The 15,742-nt window shown below is 42.3% G+C and overlaps 2 protein-coding genes across 2 annotated transcripts in view; both read left to right on the top strand.

Moving 5' to 3' along the window:
* Snrpb2 (small nuclear ribonucleoprotein polypeptide B2) overlaps positions 1–15,742 on the top strand; it is a 424,915-nt gene that overhangs the window by 14,363 nt on the left and 394,810 nt on the right. The gene's annotated exons all lie outside the window — the stretch shown is intronic.
* On the top strand, positions 1,480–4,255 carry Otor (otoraplin). The gene is made up of 4 exons (XM_051183271.1): positions 1,480–1,594; positions 1,914–2,053; positions 2,885–2,992; positions 4,232–4,255. Exons 1-4 carry the CDS (start codon positions 1,480–1,482, stop codon positions 4,253–4,255), a joined length of 387 nt encoding a protein of 128 aa, XP_051039228.1.

Raw genomic sequence — 15,742 nt, 5'->3', positions numbered from 1 at the left:
ATATGTCATAGGGGTGATTTAAACAGTATCACAGAGCCTCACTGACTGGTTTTTTGTTTGTTTGTTTGTTTGGTTGGTTGGTTGGTTGGTTTTTTTTTCTTTGTTTTCCTGCATCTTATTTCCTTGCCATAAGGAAAGTGTTATTTTCTGCTTCTGGCTCCCATCAAAATATGCCACAGACCCAAATCAATGGGATCAGGGATCATGAACCTAAATTTCCAGACCTGCAACTCAAAAGTAAAGAAACTATTTTATTCATTGATTGTCTCAAGCATGTGGTGTAGAGAGGGAAAGGTAATGTAAATGGAAATAAAGAAGGAGTTGCTGCCATTTCCTCATTCACTTATCTCTTTCTTCCATATTGGCAGGATCTGGTCGTGATATGTTATATAACCCACCAGTGGCCCAGGCCAAACATAACTTCCAAGAAACCTATCACAAAAGGTTTGTATAAGATTATATATTAGGAAATCTAGAATAGTATTAGTTTTACTAAAAATAAATTTTGTATTCAAGACATTTTTACTTTCTAAAATGTATATGCGTGTGGCATTGTAGTGAGATATCTGCCCAGTCCGTACCTGTCGCACCCAATGGGCGTGGGCACAGTTGTGTACACAACCTATGGAGAGGGTAGGTCTGGGCATCCGGGTGGCATCCTTGGAGAGGGAACACTCAGCGGTCATCTGTTTCAGGTGTATGTGATTTCTGCCCAAATAAACATCATTTGACCTATACTATATCCCAGTGAATCTTATTTCCCACATGATATGTCATGGTGTGTGTGTGTGTGTGTGTGTGTGTGTGTGTGTGTGTGTGCATGTGTTTATGTGTGTGGATGCATGTGTGTTCTTGCAGAGGCCTGAAGTTGACACTGGGTGTCGTCAATTTTTCTCCACTCTATTCATTGACATTCTTGTTGAACCCAGAGCTTGCTGGTTCCAATTAGTCTAGGTAGCCAGCTTGCTGCCAGGATGTGTATGTCTGTCTCTGGTGGGCTACCATGCCTGTTCAGTATTTGTGTGGTTTCTGAGCCCTATTCTTCAGACTTATATAGCAGGTCCTTCATCCACTGAGCTGTCTCCCCAGCCCGGTTTACATCTTGAACAGGTTTCTGCCTTCAAGAAACATTTGCTCATAAACTGAAAGGATTGGTGTGGGGGGCACAAACAGAGAATCAACAGTGGTTGGCATTCTCACAGTCCTCTCACAGTGTCCTGCTGGTGGACACCACAGCCGCAGCAGATGTGGCTTTAACGTTGGTGCATCATTTGTGTGGAAGAAGACATACAATTTGACTCTTTCTGAAAAAGAAAATGCTAAAAAGCCTCTGGAATCCAGGAGCGCACATTATGAAAGCGAGTTGGGTGGGGGTTGGCCCTTCCTATTGGCTGGGTGTTTACCCAGAGGTCTGGCTTCCAAATAAAAGAGCCACTGAAGTCAGGCAAAGAGTGCTAGTCAAAACAGCAAAAAAGGAAGATGGCAAGAATATTGATTCTTTTGCTTGGGGGTCTCGTCGCTCTGTGTGCCGGGCATGGAGTATTTATGGACAAACTTTCTTCTAAGAAGTTGTGTGCAGATGAGGAGTGTATCTGTAAGGAGTTGTTAATGGCTCAGTTTTCATTATCTTCCTATCATGTAATCAAAAGTTATGCCTGGCATAAAGCTAGATTTTACTTTGTAGTGAATCTTTAATGTGTGTGTGTGTGTGTGTTCCCAGCACTGTGTCTTGTGGTCTGTCTTTGGTGTCTAACTGTGGAGAATTTACTTGCCTAAGACTTTGTTGCAGTTTTTAATCTTCTAGCTTTCTCTCTCTGTTTGAAACCCAGCTGGATTTTCATACTTTTTTAAAAATATGCTTTGCCTTTTTACTCTTAGGACACCTAGTCACTTCATTTTTTTTTTCCTTCCAGATACTATTTCTCTAGCTAAAGCGCAGGAAGATTACAATGCTCCAGACTGTAGGTTCATCAATGTCAAGAAAGGGCAGCAGATCTATGTTTATTCCAAGCTGATGAAAGAAAATGGAGCTGGAGAGTTTTGGGCTGGCAGTGTAAGATGAGATTGATTTTTTAGCAATACATTTCTTATTTATGTTGCCCTTAACTTTTCCTGGTTTTCCTATCTTCAACCCCTCTAATGCATAATAGTACCTGCAAAGACAATGTGGGGAATGTAAATGGAAGCACAAAAATTCAAATTCATTTTCTGCTATTGTATTAAAAATCTCATAATAAAAGTGAAGGTAAGTCAAAATGATATTTTGAGAAGCAAAAAGCCATGCATACTGATGCTTCAACATTGCATAGAAGTTGAGCCTCGTTCAAAAAATGTTGGAGCATTTAGTGGTCTGTCTAAGAGGGAATGTTCCTTCAGGAAAAGTTAGAACCCTCTGATTCTTCAGGAATTCCTTTTTTGAATTAAAATGTACCCACGGACCAAGAAGAGCCCATGGAGGGATAAAGCATGGTTGATATTAACCCAGAGATGCATTCTAAATTAATGAAGAATTCAATCAGAATGTATTCAATATATGTTCCTTTGAATTGTTAAGAGTTGGAAGTATACATATTTTAAAATGAGTGTCTATTTGCTTTAAACTTTTTATTGACCTTAATTCTTTATAGAATCTGGAAAATCTCAGGCAAGTCATAACACTGTAGAAACTGAAGTAACAGTAAAGTAGTGAGAAAAGTTAGATCTGCCCCCCCAAAACAGACACACAGCACCTGGTGCTGCCAGTGAATTTCAGAGTAGCTCTCAATTCCCTGGAATGCACAGTGAAAGGAAAGCTCTGGCTCTTGTAATTTTCATTACAAGGGAAGAAATTTCTCAAACCCCCGACATCAGCTTTGCCCTGACTGCTGCCGTTCTGGGTACACAGGTTTATGGTGACCACCAGGATGAGATGGGAATTGTGGGTTATTTCCCCAGCAACTTGGTTAAAGAGCAACGAGTATACCAGGAGGCCACCAAGGAAGTCCCAACCACGGTAAGCATCTCAGAGGTGGTTGGAGGATGACTCAACACTTGGGGTAATGTAGACTTGTTCTAAAAAAAGGGGATTTGTCCTTCAGCTTACAGTATATGCTTTGTAAAACAGGTCCCAAAGGTGACTTTTATGAGATAGTGACATTTAGGATGTACACAGTGATTATCAACCTTGTGAAGTTGACACACTTTCTTCACATATTGAAATCGCTCTGAGTTTATTTTTTAAATATTTCAACTTTTAAAGCTGTATTTTATCTTTATGAGGGATATAATTGAGTAGGAAAATTATATATTGAGTATGTACTACTTGATGGTTTCTTTTTATGTATACACACATCATAAAGTGATCATCCCACCAAACAGACTCACAATTCACACCTGTACCTCATGTAGTTACTCCATGTCCCCTCTCGTGTGTGTGTGTGTGTGTGTGTGTGTCTGTGTGTGAGAGAGAGAGAGGAGAGAGAGATGGAGAGAGACAGAGACAAACAGAGATATGAGAGAGACAGAGAGATGGAGAGAGACAGAAAGATGGAGAGGACAAAGACAGAAAGACAGACAGAGTAAGATGAAAGCAATGGAGACTGACCCAGCACATTTCAAGCATACAACACAATTCTTTCTGTTTTAAATGTAAGTTATCCTGGAAGACATCTCTGGCATAGAGAAAGGATCTAAAAAATTACTAAGCTGTTCTTCTTGATGGTTTCATGAAACATAGATTTATTTACAAAACAGAGAAAAATTAGCACCTGTTTTTGAGAAGATCAAAATATTCTAGAAAATTCTTTGAGTCTTATCATTGTGACAGATAGACTCCACTTACTGGTGAAATAAAATCCTGTCTTCCCACTGCCCTGGGGCCCTGTAAACTGTAGCAGGAAAAACAAAAAACAAAAACTGTGCCAGAAAAGAAAAGATTCTTTCTGCCCTTCTTTGCAAGAGGGTTGTTTTGAAGTGAGTCTCCCAAGCTGAGAGCTGTGCTTCAAACATAGCCCAGCCTAACAGACACAGCTCACCTGTCATTGTGTCATAGAGCTGCATCCCATCTGTCAAGTAACTACAAACTAGAGGTGGATTTGAAGACCTTCAAGTGATAATTATTTCAAAATCTTAGGTTTCAACCTTGACTTACCATAAATCCAAATTTCTCTATTATTAAATCTCATTTTAAATTAAAAATCTACACATGCTTGCTTTTTTGTCCAGCTTAAAAGTTCAATCTTTTCCCCCTCAGGATATTGACTTCTTCTGTGAATAAGAAATTAGTTAAAACTGGTGATAAAATGGAAACATCAACAATGAAGACAAGAATGGGAGTAACCAAAATGGTGTACCTGTACCTTCCTGTCTTGGTGTAAGGAGTTCGAAACCAATATCTGGGAATTGTCAAGTTGGTCTTGTTTTCTTGCCCTGCTCTTCCCACAGGCAGCCACAGACTGCTGTTTGAATCACATAAGTCATTTATCAGGACAGACTTACTGTGCAGTGAAGGGAATCTTCAATAGCTCAGTGATGCACACACAAGGTGTTTTATTTGTAGTTGTTTTTAGATGGTCATTCCAGCTCTGGCTTCAGGTTTATAATCTTGGTAGTAGTAAGTCTGACTTTTTAACAAACATGCTTTCTGTTATTTTTCTCTCTGGTTATTTAAGGTCTTAATACTGTACTTGTCAGTTACTTCTTACATTTGCTATCCTTGGATGTAAGGATATTAGGTATAAAAAGAGCTTTTGGACTCATGCATTTTGGACTGTGTCTCTGGATTCTTCTTTTAAAAACATTTCACATGTTATTTCAGTGGGGATAACTTTATATTCTAATAGACCAATTTATGTTTCCTCAAATTTAAATAGACCTGTGTGTACGTATGGGGGTGGCGATCTTTGGAAGGTCTTTTGGTGGGACAGTTTTCTTTACACTCTGTGGTGTGGCCTGTCTGGACCTTTCCCAAGCTTTGAGTCATCAAAAGGAATAGCCAATCCAAGTCTGAAGATGTTTTCCTCTGCTTCTGCCTCTGCTCTTACTTCATGTTCCCATACGAATTCCTCTGAACAGGTGGAATGCACAAAGAAGGTACCTTAGAGTGTTACCGAGTATCCAGGGGTCCCCTTTTATAAGTGAAAAATGGAAACTCTTGATGCCAGTGACACCCCCACACCAGAGAGCAGAGACAGGAATCAAATTTAAGCTGCAGTTTTCTGGCAGAGAGCCGGAAATCTGGGAAGACAGAGTCAGTGTCCCCCAGCCTACGCTCTCCCCATCCACAGCTGAACCCATGCAAAGTTTGCTCTTTTCTTTCTGGTGTGGGGTCAGCGTTGCCTCACAGCGTTGGGGAGTTTGCCATTGTTGTCCCCATACTCCCACTCATTGTCATTTCTCTGTGTGCAGTAGTGTTTCCGTGCCCCAAAGCCAGTGAACCTGCACAGAGGCACCACCTTGGTCAAAGGCCACCTCCCATCCTACAAGCTGTTAGTATTGTGTGCCTGCTAGTGACAGTGTGGACATGCAGAGTCCTTTCTATAAGAAGTCCCCAGTGTGCTGCTGTAAAACACCAGGGCGCTCCTATCTTTTCCCAGCACCGTTGCAGGATTCCAGTCTCACAGGTTAAAAAAGTCTTTAAATGGACCCAGAAGAAAACTCCTGGCAGCTTCTGGGAGGACAGGGTGGGGAAGAAGCCATGGTCTCTGAGGTAGTGGTCTCTCCTCAGCTGCTGCAGAGGACTGGGCTGCCCTTCAGAGAATGGGAATGCCCAGCATGCCAGAACAAGGAAAGTGGAGGAAGGGAAGATTATGTTTTTTGAAATAGAACTCAGAGAGCAGACGAAGCGATGAGGATCTTTAAGCTACTGCATGGAGAGAAGGACATCTAAGGTATATAGCTCATTAAGGGGATACTTCCCCTCCAATTTTCTTAATGTGTCCTTGGGTATAACAGATAGTTTTCTTGAGGTGTGTGTGTGTGTGTGTGTGTGTGTGTGTGTGTGTGTGTGTGTGTGTGTATGTGTGTTGTAGTAGTAGTGGTGTTGGTACTGAAGGCCTACTGAGCCCTAGTCAGGTTTTTGTAATCTTATATGTTTCTGAACAGTTGAGATGCCATGTTTCTACCTAGAATCAGAGATGCAATTCATTTACCTTTCGTTGAGAAAAGATCATGTAATTGGACCTTTGTACTCATGAGCTCACAGCATCTATGGTTGCCTGCGCAAGACCTGCACAAAATCAAGCCAGTCCATACTGCAGTGTGGAGTCAGGGAGGGGCTGCCCCTAACTGAGGAGCTGTTATTGACAACTGATGGCTACCAAGTGGGAGAGAGTCAGTTTACTTTATGAGTGTGGCCGATGGGAGGTTAACTGTGTTCCAGTGGATGACTCTATACCCCAAACTCCTCCCAGATATACCCCTATGTTCCTCTTCCAACTTCAGGACTCCCCCCACCCCCTGAGTCCAGTTAGTGCTACCAGTACCCTCCTGGGTGTATTTTATTCAACTCAGGGCCTCCACATGCTTCAAAGTCAAATTGAGAGTCATATTAAATGAATTAAGAAGCATATTAAGAAACACGAATCCTGACAGGCCCTGCCTATGCTAGTACAGTGTGCCTTGACTCTAAACACATGTACTCCTGTCACTTTTCATGTCCCCATACCACACACTGCCAACAAACACAACTGAAACAGATTGAGACTACAGACCATGACTATGGTGCCTCTGTTCTCCGCACAAAGCTGCCCGCTCTCAAAGGAGGGCAGTGTGTTAATTCTGGAAAGTGGACTTCTGGTATTTCCTACCGTCAGTCCTTGGCATGCATCATATTGGTGTATCTTTGGGGTTGCATAGTGTTAGAACGTTTGACTGTTGTTGGAGTTGCTGACCTAGTTTCATAAAATATGTTTAATTACTTTTGGTTTGGGATTAGGGCAGAATTTGAAACAGTTTCTGCGATGGCCTTAGACAGGGTTATGGCTCTGAGATGGCCTTAGACAGGGTTGTGGCTCTGAGATGGCCTTAGACAGGGTTGTGGCTCTGAGATGGCCTTAGACAGGGTTGTGGCTCTGAGATGGCCTTAGACAGGGTTGTGGCTCTGAGATGGCCTTAGACAGGGTTGTGGCATTTGTACTGCATGTTTATATGAACTGGAACTCTAAACAGAAATGGAAATATTACAATGTTTTAATTCCTATACTGTTAAATATATAAACAACATTTCCCTAAAAAAATATTTTCTTTTGTCTTATTAAGAGCAGAAGAGGGAGGGAGGAGGGGGGAGGGAGAGAGACAGAGAGAGACATGCAAAGGTACATATGTGTGTGTCAGAGGGCAATCTCAGGAGTCAGTTCTCTCCTGCTACCTTGTGGGATCTCAGGCTAGAACCCAGGTCATCAGGCTTGCATGTCAGTGCCTTTACCTACTGAGCCTTGTCACTGGCCCAAGAGATTTCTTTATGTAAAAATATATAAGCACAGCTATCTCAATCAAAGCACATTTTGATTGGTATGCTATTTATATTTGATAAATAAAAGTATGTTATATATACCAAGGAAATGTTTTAATATACATTTCTGTATGATTTATTATCACTAAATGTTTGATTTGTATACCTGCTTTATATATGCATATACTCAAGATTGTGTAAAAGCTTCTTGTACACAAAGGGGTTATGAGTGAAAAAAAATTCTAAGAAGTCCTGAAAATAATTACAATGAAGCTTCAGAAGCAGATGAAAGGCAAGAGGAGTTGGTACATTGTACAGCATCTAGGCAATAAAACAGATTTCTTATAAATATGTGGGGTTTGGTGGGATAGCTTGGTTGGTTATGAGGACTTGAGTTTGGTCCCCAGCACCCAGGTATAAAATCAAACAAACAAATACAACAAATCACAAGGATGATGGAGCACACTTGAAATCCTAGAGCTGGAGAGGTAGAGACATTTGGATCCCTGAGGCTCACTATTTAGCTAGCTAGCTGGGACTAATCAAAGAGCCTTCGTCCCAGTGAGAGACCCTGTCTCAAACAACAAACTTGACATTCCAACTTGACCTCCACCCGCTGGGTGCACACACCTACATGTACACTCACCACATACTTGATACTAAATTTGTCAGGTAGTTTGGTGGTTATAGAAGCTGGTGAGGAGTAGAAAGCCCAGGCTATGGTGGCAATTTGAAGTAATGTTTATTGCCAGCTCCTGGCCATGCATGCATGGATAAAGTTTCAAATTTCTTTAAACCTCTGTCTTCTTGACCTTCACACAGGTTAGCATCATCTCCATGGCTGGGTTGTAGCAAGAATTAGCTGTAACTTATGTGCATGATCCAGACACTGAAGGACCTTTAAGTTAGAGTGGTGTCCGAGCTTCTGTCATTGGTGGAACAATCATCTTGCTTCCCAATTCATTCAAACTCAGTGTGGGGATAGCAATGCTTTGCAGGCAATCATAATTCACTTTGAGCATAACTATGAAAATTGAGGGAGATGAGACATTCTGCACAAAACCACTTTATACACTACACAATACATATTAGATACAAATGAAATTGCATTTAAACTGAGGTTTTAAAAATATCTGTGAGACATTTGAGGAAGCAGTGTTCTTGTTTTTTTAAGTGAATTAATCTTAAAGATATTTTCTTCCCAGACACCCATGCTTTTCTGCTTAGTTTTCCTGAAGTTGTCTTGTCTGTGAGGGATGTTGCAAATAATTAAGACACTGTGCACACAAACATTATTCTCAGTGTGTGTGTGTGTGTGTGTGTGTGTGTGTGTGTGTATGTGTGTGTGTGTGTGTGTGTGTGTGTGTGTGTGTTGCCTTTGTTTTCAGGGAAATATCAGATCTCTGATAAAGGGTATTTTGTTCATTTTATTCTCTCTCTCTCTCTCTCTCTCTCTCTCTCTCTCTCTCTCTCTCTGTGTGTGTGTGTGTGTGTGTGTGTGTGTGTGTATAGGGTAAACAAACTAGGGAGGTACAATGTTGTAAAAATTCTAATATACCTATTCTTGGGTTCTCAAATAAAGCTGAAAATAGCAACAAACAAACCCTCCTACCCCTCCCTGCTGTCCCATATCTAGTTATCAGGGATGTCACTTTACTTTGGCATTTACTCTGCATGTTTGTTATTAGGGTTGTGGGTAAATTAGTAGCCAAGGGTCCTTCTGAACACCAGCCTTATAATTCTGTATAAACTAATAACTTAAACCTAACTAACGAGTCTGTGAATAAATTGTCCCATCTCTCATCCTCAAACACTTTCTTGGCCACTTCCTGAGACAGGCAAATGTTTAAAAAAAATGTTTAGAAAAAAGACAATTTAAGACAGTTTTTGTTGTTTATTTGTTTGCTAAAAGTATCTTGGGGTCATGCCTGTAGACTTGACAGCATATTTCTGATATTGTAGTATATATTTTTGTAGAAGTTGTCCTTCTTGGTGCCAGGGGCTCAGTGAAAGACTTCATGCTCAACACATATAAGGCCTTGATTTCAAAATTAGCTACACACACCAGAGGAAGGAGAAAGGAAGAAACAAGGAATCAATCAATCAATCAAACAAACAAACAAACAAGCCATACTTCTCAGAAGACCAATGATTGGGATGGTTGCCTCCGCTTCTGTAAAACTGAGAAAGAGAAGGGGAGAAAGGGAGGGGAGAGTAGGACATGAGGAAGCAGGAAGATTGAGTTGAAGGAATAATAGAGGAGAGCAAGAAAAGAGATACCGTAATAGAGGGAGCATTATAGGTTTAAAGAGAAACCTGGCACTAGGGAAATGTCCAGAGACCTAGAAGGATGACACCAACTAGCAACCTAAGCAATAGTGGAGAGGCTACCTTAAATGCCCTTCCTTGATAATGAGACTGATGATTACCTTATATGCCATTCTAGAGTTGTCATCCAGTAGCTGATGGAAGCAGAAGCAGATACCCACAGCTAAACACTGAGTTGAACTCCTGAAATCCAGTTGCAGAAAGGGAGGATTGATGAGCAAACGGGTCAAGACCAGGCTGGAGAAACCCACAGAAACAGTTGACCTGAACAAGGGGGAGCTCGTGAACCCCAGACTAATAGTTGGGAAACCAGCCTAGGACCATCCCAGAACCCCTGAACGTGGGTGTCAGTTAGGAGGACAAGGCAGTCTATGGGGCCTCTGATAGTGGATCAATATTTATCCCTAGTATACGAATGGACTTTGGGAGCCCATTCCACATAGAGGGATACTCCCTCAGCCTAGACACATGGGGGAGGACCTAGGCCCTGTTCCAAATGAAATGACAGACTTTGAAGATCTCCCATGGAAGGCCTCACCCTCCCTGTGGAGCAGAAAGGGGATAGGATAAGATGGTTGTGGGGGGGGGCAGGGGAGGGAGAGGGAACTGGGATTGACATGTAAAACAAGCTTATTTCTCATTTAAATTTAAAAAAAGAAATAAAAAGAAAAAAACTGAGGTAAATCACAGATCAGAATGTCCATCAGATATTAAAATCAGTAGCCTGTCCTTCAACTTTCTGACCATGAATCCATGTCCAAACTAGGCCTAGAAAGTGTAGTATGGAGTTACAAAGGGCAAGGATTAAACGAATTAACTGTCAACAATTTAAATGCCGATTTCTAGCTGGGTATTGTAATGTTAATATTCAAGAGGGAGGCTGAAGCGGGAAGATTTCTATGAGTTCAAGGTCAGCCTGGGCTGTGCAGTGAGTTCCTGGCACCCTGAACTATATAGCATGCAGCCATTTTTTTTTTTTAATTTTATTTTAAAATTTTACCCTCGGAAATAATGAGGTGACTGTGGGTGCCTTCATCCCACCCACTACCCCCAAACCACTTCTATGAAGACATTCTTAGTAACTTAGTTCATTGTTCACAAGGAACAATGCAACTACTACATCCAGCAATGTTCTTTTGAGCAGTGAAGTTTTAAATTCCAGCATATATAAGTGGAAGAGAAAGATATCTGTTAGCATCACCCACTCTGACCTTAGATAAATGTGGCTGTCACTGATTATTGAATTTACCCTTGTGGATCAAATTCAGTACAGGGAGACAGAGACGTAAGTGTGCTCGTGTAGTATTTAAGCAAATCTCTGGAGGAGGAAGCTAGCGCGTCAGCTCCGAGTGGATACAGCCAAGGAGAAAGCACTGGAAAGAAACCCTTTTTCTCCAGCAGTCAGCCTCATCTATCTAAAAATATGAGGGGGAGATAAGAAGAAATCACCCCAGTTTACACTACTCCTTATTTACCCTTGAAACACAATTGCAGGTCTCCAGATACCTCCTCAGCTGTATCCCCTAGAAATCCCACAATCCACCAGCAGTTTAATCAGGAAAATGGTATATTGATCCATAGGCTTTATATAATCTACTCTCCATGTAATCTAGCCCATTATTAACTAAGACAGAGAATACTCCCCACTCCTGATTTAAATATTTTTCTAAATGGAAATTACTTTTCTGTCACATGTGAGCAATCGCTTTAATCATTTTTCTCAAGTGTGCGCCATGCTAAAGTCAGCAGGTTTGAGGAGTGAGAGAAGAGAGGTTGCTGTGAAGTACCTCACCACCTCCCACCTCTGCTTGCCTTTCCTCTCCTCTTCCCTTATGCTCCAGCATGTGAATTTATTCCAGCCGAATGAATTAGTCGAGATCAGAATGTTAATTTGCTTAAGCAATGCTACGTTGATCTGGGAGAATTAATGCCAATACGGGCATTTAGGTTCTACCCACCAAATGCAAAATAGCCAAGCCATGGCCAGTGGGTGTCCATGTCACTGGGCCTTTGGCTATTTATTTTGCCAATTTTCTTCTGACTTCCTCTCTTCCTTTGCCTTCCCTCAATCCAAAATGATTTTAGGGACTTCAAACATTAAATTTTAACTATTTCCCTGGATAGTATTATTGTTGTAATGGAGACTGAGCCCAGGGTCTCATGGATGCTAGGGAAGTTTCCTCTCTCTGAGCTTTAAGTTATACTGCTCGTGACCCCACAGGTAGATGGATACACAGAGCTTTGGTTCTCAGGAAGAAGCTTCTCCCATACTCTGGACTGCAGACAGAAGAGGCATTGATTGAAACCTGCTGGAACCCAGGAATAGGCATTTGCCAGTCCTGCAGAAAAATGCCACAGGAGTGCTGGGGAGATTCTAAAAGGATCAGTCACAAACTTCAGTGCCACAGGCAGACGACAAGGGGGAAAGGAATCACATGCACGAGCACTGATGACATACTACTGTTGTGTTGGGTCCTCAGAAGCAGACTGAAGATGGAGATTTGTGCATAGTGATTTATCAAAGACTGGCTCTCGGTGGGGGGGGGGGTAGCCTGGGGCAAAAGGGCAGGAAAAGGATGACCTCAGCCAGAGTGCCACCTCAGGTAAAGTCTTGGTGGCTGGCTCTGGCCTGACCCCTCAGAGGACTCTGGGGCATGCTAGATTACCACAGAGCTACCCAGAGCCAAGTCAAGGAAACCGAACTTTCTTCTAGCCTGTCATTCATTGGTATGGTCTGAATGAATTTCTGGCCTTTGGGAGTTCATTGAGTTGTGAGGGCTCTGCTGAGGAGTGGCTTTGGTATCACTTGCTTATTCTGTCTTGCCTCATCTCCTTTGCTGTCACCACTGAGCAAGAGGAGCCCTCATCAGATGCCAGCAGTGTTCTCTTGAACTCCCTACCTTCCCAAACCATGAACCAAACAAACAACCCAATCTCCAGTATTTTGTTATGATGACAGGCAAGTCATTGGCTAAGGATCAGAGTAGGTAGCAATATTCCCACTCAGTTCTGCCTTTAGGCCAAGACGGTTCCAGCAGGATGTGGGTGCTAGAGATTGGAAACAAAAATCAGTGGAACGCAAGATGAACAGAGGTATCTCCCTTTGACCTGATGTGCTGCAGCTGCCTCTGCATGGGGTCAGTTTTCACTTTGTTTCATCCTTGCTAACAGGAAACCCTCTTGCACACCCTGGAGCTCCAGCAGCAAGTCTAACCTAGGATTCCCTCTGTGACATACTTCTCCAGACCCTAAAGCTTTAGATAGTAGTTCTGGGAAACTTTGATGGGGCTAGGGTGACCTCCAGTGGTTAGCATGGATCCAGCACAAGGAGCGACATTTCCAAAGGAAACCAGGTATAGTTGTCATGGAAGCATCCAGAATAGTTACACATGGAGCCTCCATTTCCCCTCTTGCCATCAATGAATGATATTCAAATCTGCCTGACACCTGGCACAAATAAGAGGTACTGTTATGCCTTTACTGCAGACCTTAAAATAAATTTGCAGATCCACTCGTTAGGGGAAAGCTGGCACTTCTCTTTCAAACCCATCTTGCCTGTTTCCTTTTGATATGGAGCCCTGCAGAGTTTATAATTTGTTTTAGTTGGTTTGATTCATTTATAGAAAACAGCAATAACACCTTGTGTTCAGAGTGGAAGCTTGTCTGGAAAACAATTAACACAACTCCTGGTGTCTTGGATGGCACTGCGTCATGACTACAAAGGACAGGACTGTGTCCCCTGTCATTTGAGTTGTAAAGTGTGGGAGCTGAGATCTGAAGCCAGCTTTATGACTGTCTACAAAGTGTCCACAACACTCTGCTGGGTTATAGTCAGTGAAACACATCCCTTCGTTTTTCATTTCAGTACACAATGTAGGCCTTAACCGAGGTCTGTTGTGATTCAACATTGTGGCCTGTCCCTTCCTTCAGCATTAGGCAATTTCCAGGCATGAGCAGGAGGACCTACTAATATTGAGTGACTAAGGCAGGGATGATGCTAAGTATCTATGATGGTGTTAAGACAGCACCCTGTGTGAGCAGCACTGAGATTGAAGTAGCCTACTCAAAGGGTGATGTGAATAAACAATAGGTGGATTTTCAAAGAATGATAGTTGTTAGGCAAGCCTAATAAAAAATCGTGGCAGGTGTTAGTTTTGCAAGTCCACAGTGGAGTGTCTTTCTTTTGTAATGAGCTGGTACCTGAAAAATAGGTTTGTGCAAACTCGCCATAGCGCACTCATCAGATACACAGTCTGCATCACAGTCGGAACTGCCAGCTGCAGTGGGCTGCTTACGGAAGAGCACCCTCGATCCGCTCTCTCCATTGTTCCCCACACATTTCCTCTTGCTGCTTTGCTCCCGATTGATTTGACATCTCTCCCAGTGCCATCCCTAACACATCAGCTCCAGGAGGGCTCCTGGCTTGTGAAGTGCTGACACATGATGAGGTCAAAAGGGTTCCTTGCATTTCTTCTGGAATCCATTTTCCATCTCCTGCAGGAGATAGCCTAATTGCTTTTCAAACAGCTATCATGTCCTCTTTGCTTTACGGCTTCTTCCTGAAGATGATTACAATATCCTATTATTTTTCAAATAAAAATAGCACTTCCTTGCCCCTCTGCAATGTGTGCACTGTCAACTTCAATAGCACCAGATGTCTGTACCCGGCTTGCATCTCTGTTTTCCCTTTATATCCCTTCCTTTGCTATTGTCATCCTGTCTAACCTTTATCTGGAGGTCTTCTTAAGCACACCATTATATTTAGAAGATCTCTGTGCATTTGTGGATACAATTACAATGGAAACATTGCACACTGGTTTCAATGTTGACACAGCTTATTTCTTGGAGAGAAAAGAATTTAAATAGTACTACAAAATATGTGATATACCCTGTAGCCCAGGCTTCAGTTCTGGGAAAAGGAGAAATGTATCAACCAGTTCTCATATATGAGAAGAACAAATTCAATAGATATACCTAGATGGGCATGGTGGTGAACCTGCAGTCTTATCATTAGGGAGTTTGAGACCATCCTGGGCTATACATCAATATCCTGTCAGAGAGCAGAGAGTGGGAGAGGGAGAGAGAGAGAGGGAGAGAGAGAGGGAGAGAGAGGGGGGAGAGGAAGAGAGAGGAAGAGAGAGGGAGGAAGAGAGAGAGGGAGAGAGAGGGGGAGAGAGAGAGGGAGAGAGAGGGGGAAGAGGAAGAGAGAGGGGAAGAGAGAGGGAGAGAGGGAGAGAGAGGGAGAATGAGAGAGAGGGAGAGAGAGGGAGAGAGAGAGAAACAGGGAGAGAGAGGGGCAGAGAGACAGAGAGAGGGAGAGGGGGACCTAATGCTTCATTTGAAATATGTTGCTTTTTCATATACTCAAAACATATAGGATAAAGGCTGGATAAAAAAAAATCTACTCAAATTTTGCTCTAGTCTAGGTTGTTACTATTCATAGATGTAATAAAGCTGGTGTGATTTTTTTTAAAAAAAACTTGTTTTTAAATTTTGCCAAATTACAGTCTCATGTCTTCATGTGACACTGTATTGTTTTCCAGAATGAACCCTGAGAAACAGGGCTGTGGAGCAGGGCTGCAAGGCACAGTAAGAGTTGGAAGTTGGGTTAGGGTTCTCTCGGTCTGATTTCTTTAGTCCTGAGATTTGAGGGAAATAAAGAAGACATCTATGGGGTGAAAGAATCAAGTGGGTGAGAAAGGACCACCTTGACCCTTAGGCAAGCATGCAGAAGCCTCCATCCCTCAATCCAGGCTTTCTGTAGCGAAGGCTAGAGAGGAAACTTTGTCTCAGGCTGGGAGGTCTACGTGTATTTCCCAGGTCCAAGTTGCCTGAATCTTGGTCATAAAGATCAATGGTTAATCCTCCTGACTTCATATAGAGAAGTTAAAACAATAGAGAGAATAGTAGGTATTATTATTACCTGGTCCACGCCACTGTGGCTGTGCCTAATGGCATATCAGGTCACTCAAGTTTACCCTTTCA

This window comes from Phodopus roborovskii, unplaced genomic scaffold, assembly GCF_943737965.1.
Source record: "Phodopus roborovskii unplaced genomic scaffold, PHOROB, whole genome shotgun sequence".
Taxonomy (NCBI): domain Eukaryota; kingdom Metazoa; phylum Chordata; class Mammalia; order Rodentia; family Cricetidae; genus Phodopus; species Phodopus roborovskii.
This window is presented reverse-complemented; position numbering and strand designations above follow the sequence as displayed.

Coding starts and splice junctions, on each gene's coding strand:
- Otor (XM_051183271.1), top strand. CDS start 1,480: ATGGCAAGAATATTGATTCTTTTGCTTGGGGGTCTCGTCGCTCTGTGT. Junction 1,595..1,913: donor TGCAGATGAGGAGTGTATCT/GTAAGGAGTTGT, acceptor TTTTCCTTCCAG/ATACTATTTCTCTAGCTAAA. Junction 2,054..2,884: donor GAGAGTTTTGGGCTGGCAGT/GTAAGATGAGAT, acceptor CTGGGTACACAG/GTTTATGGTGACCACCAGGA.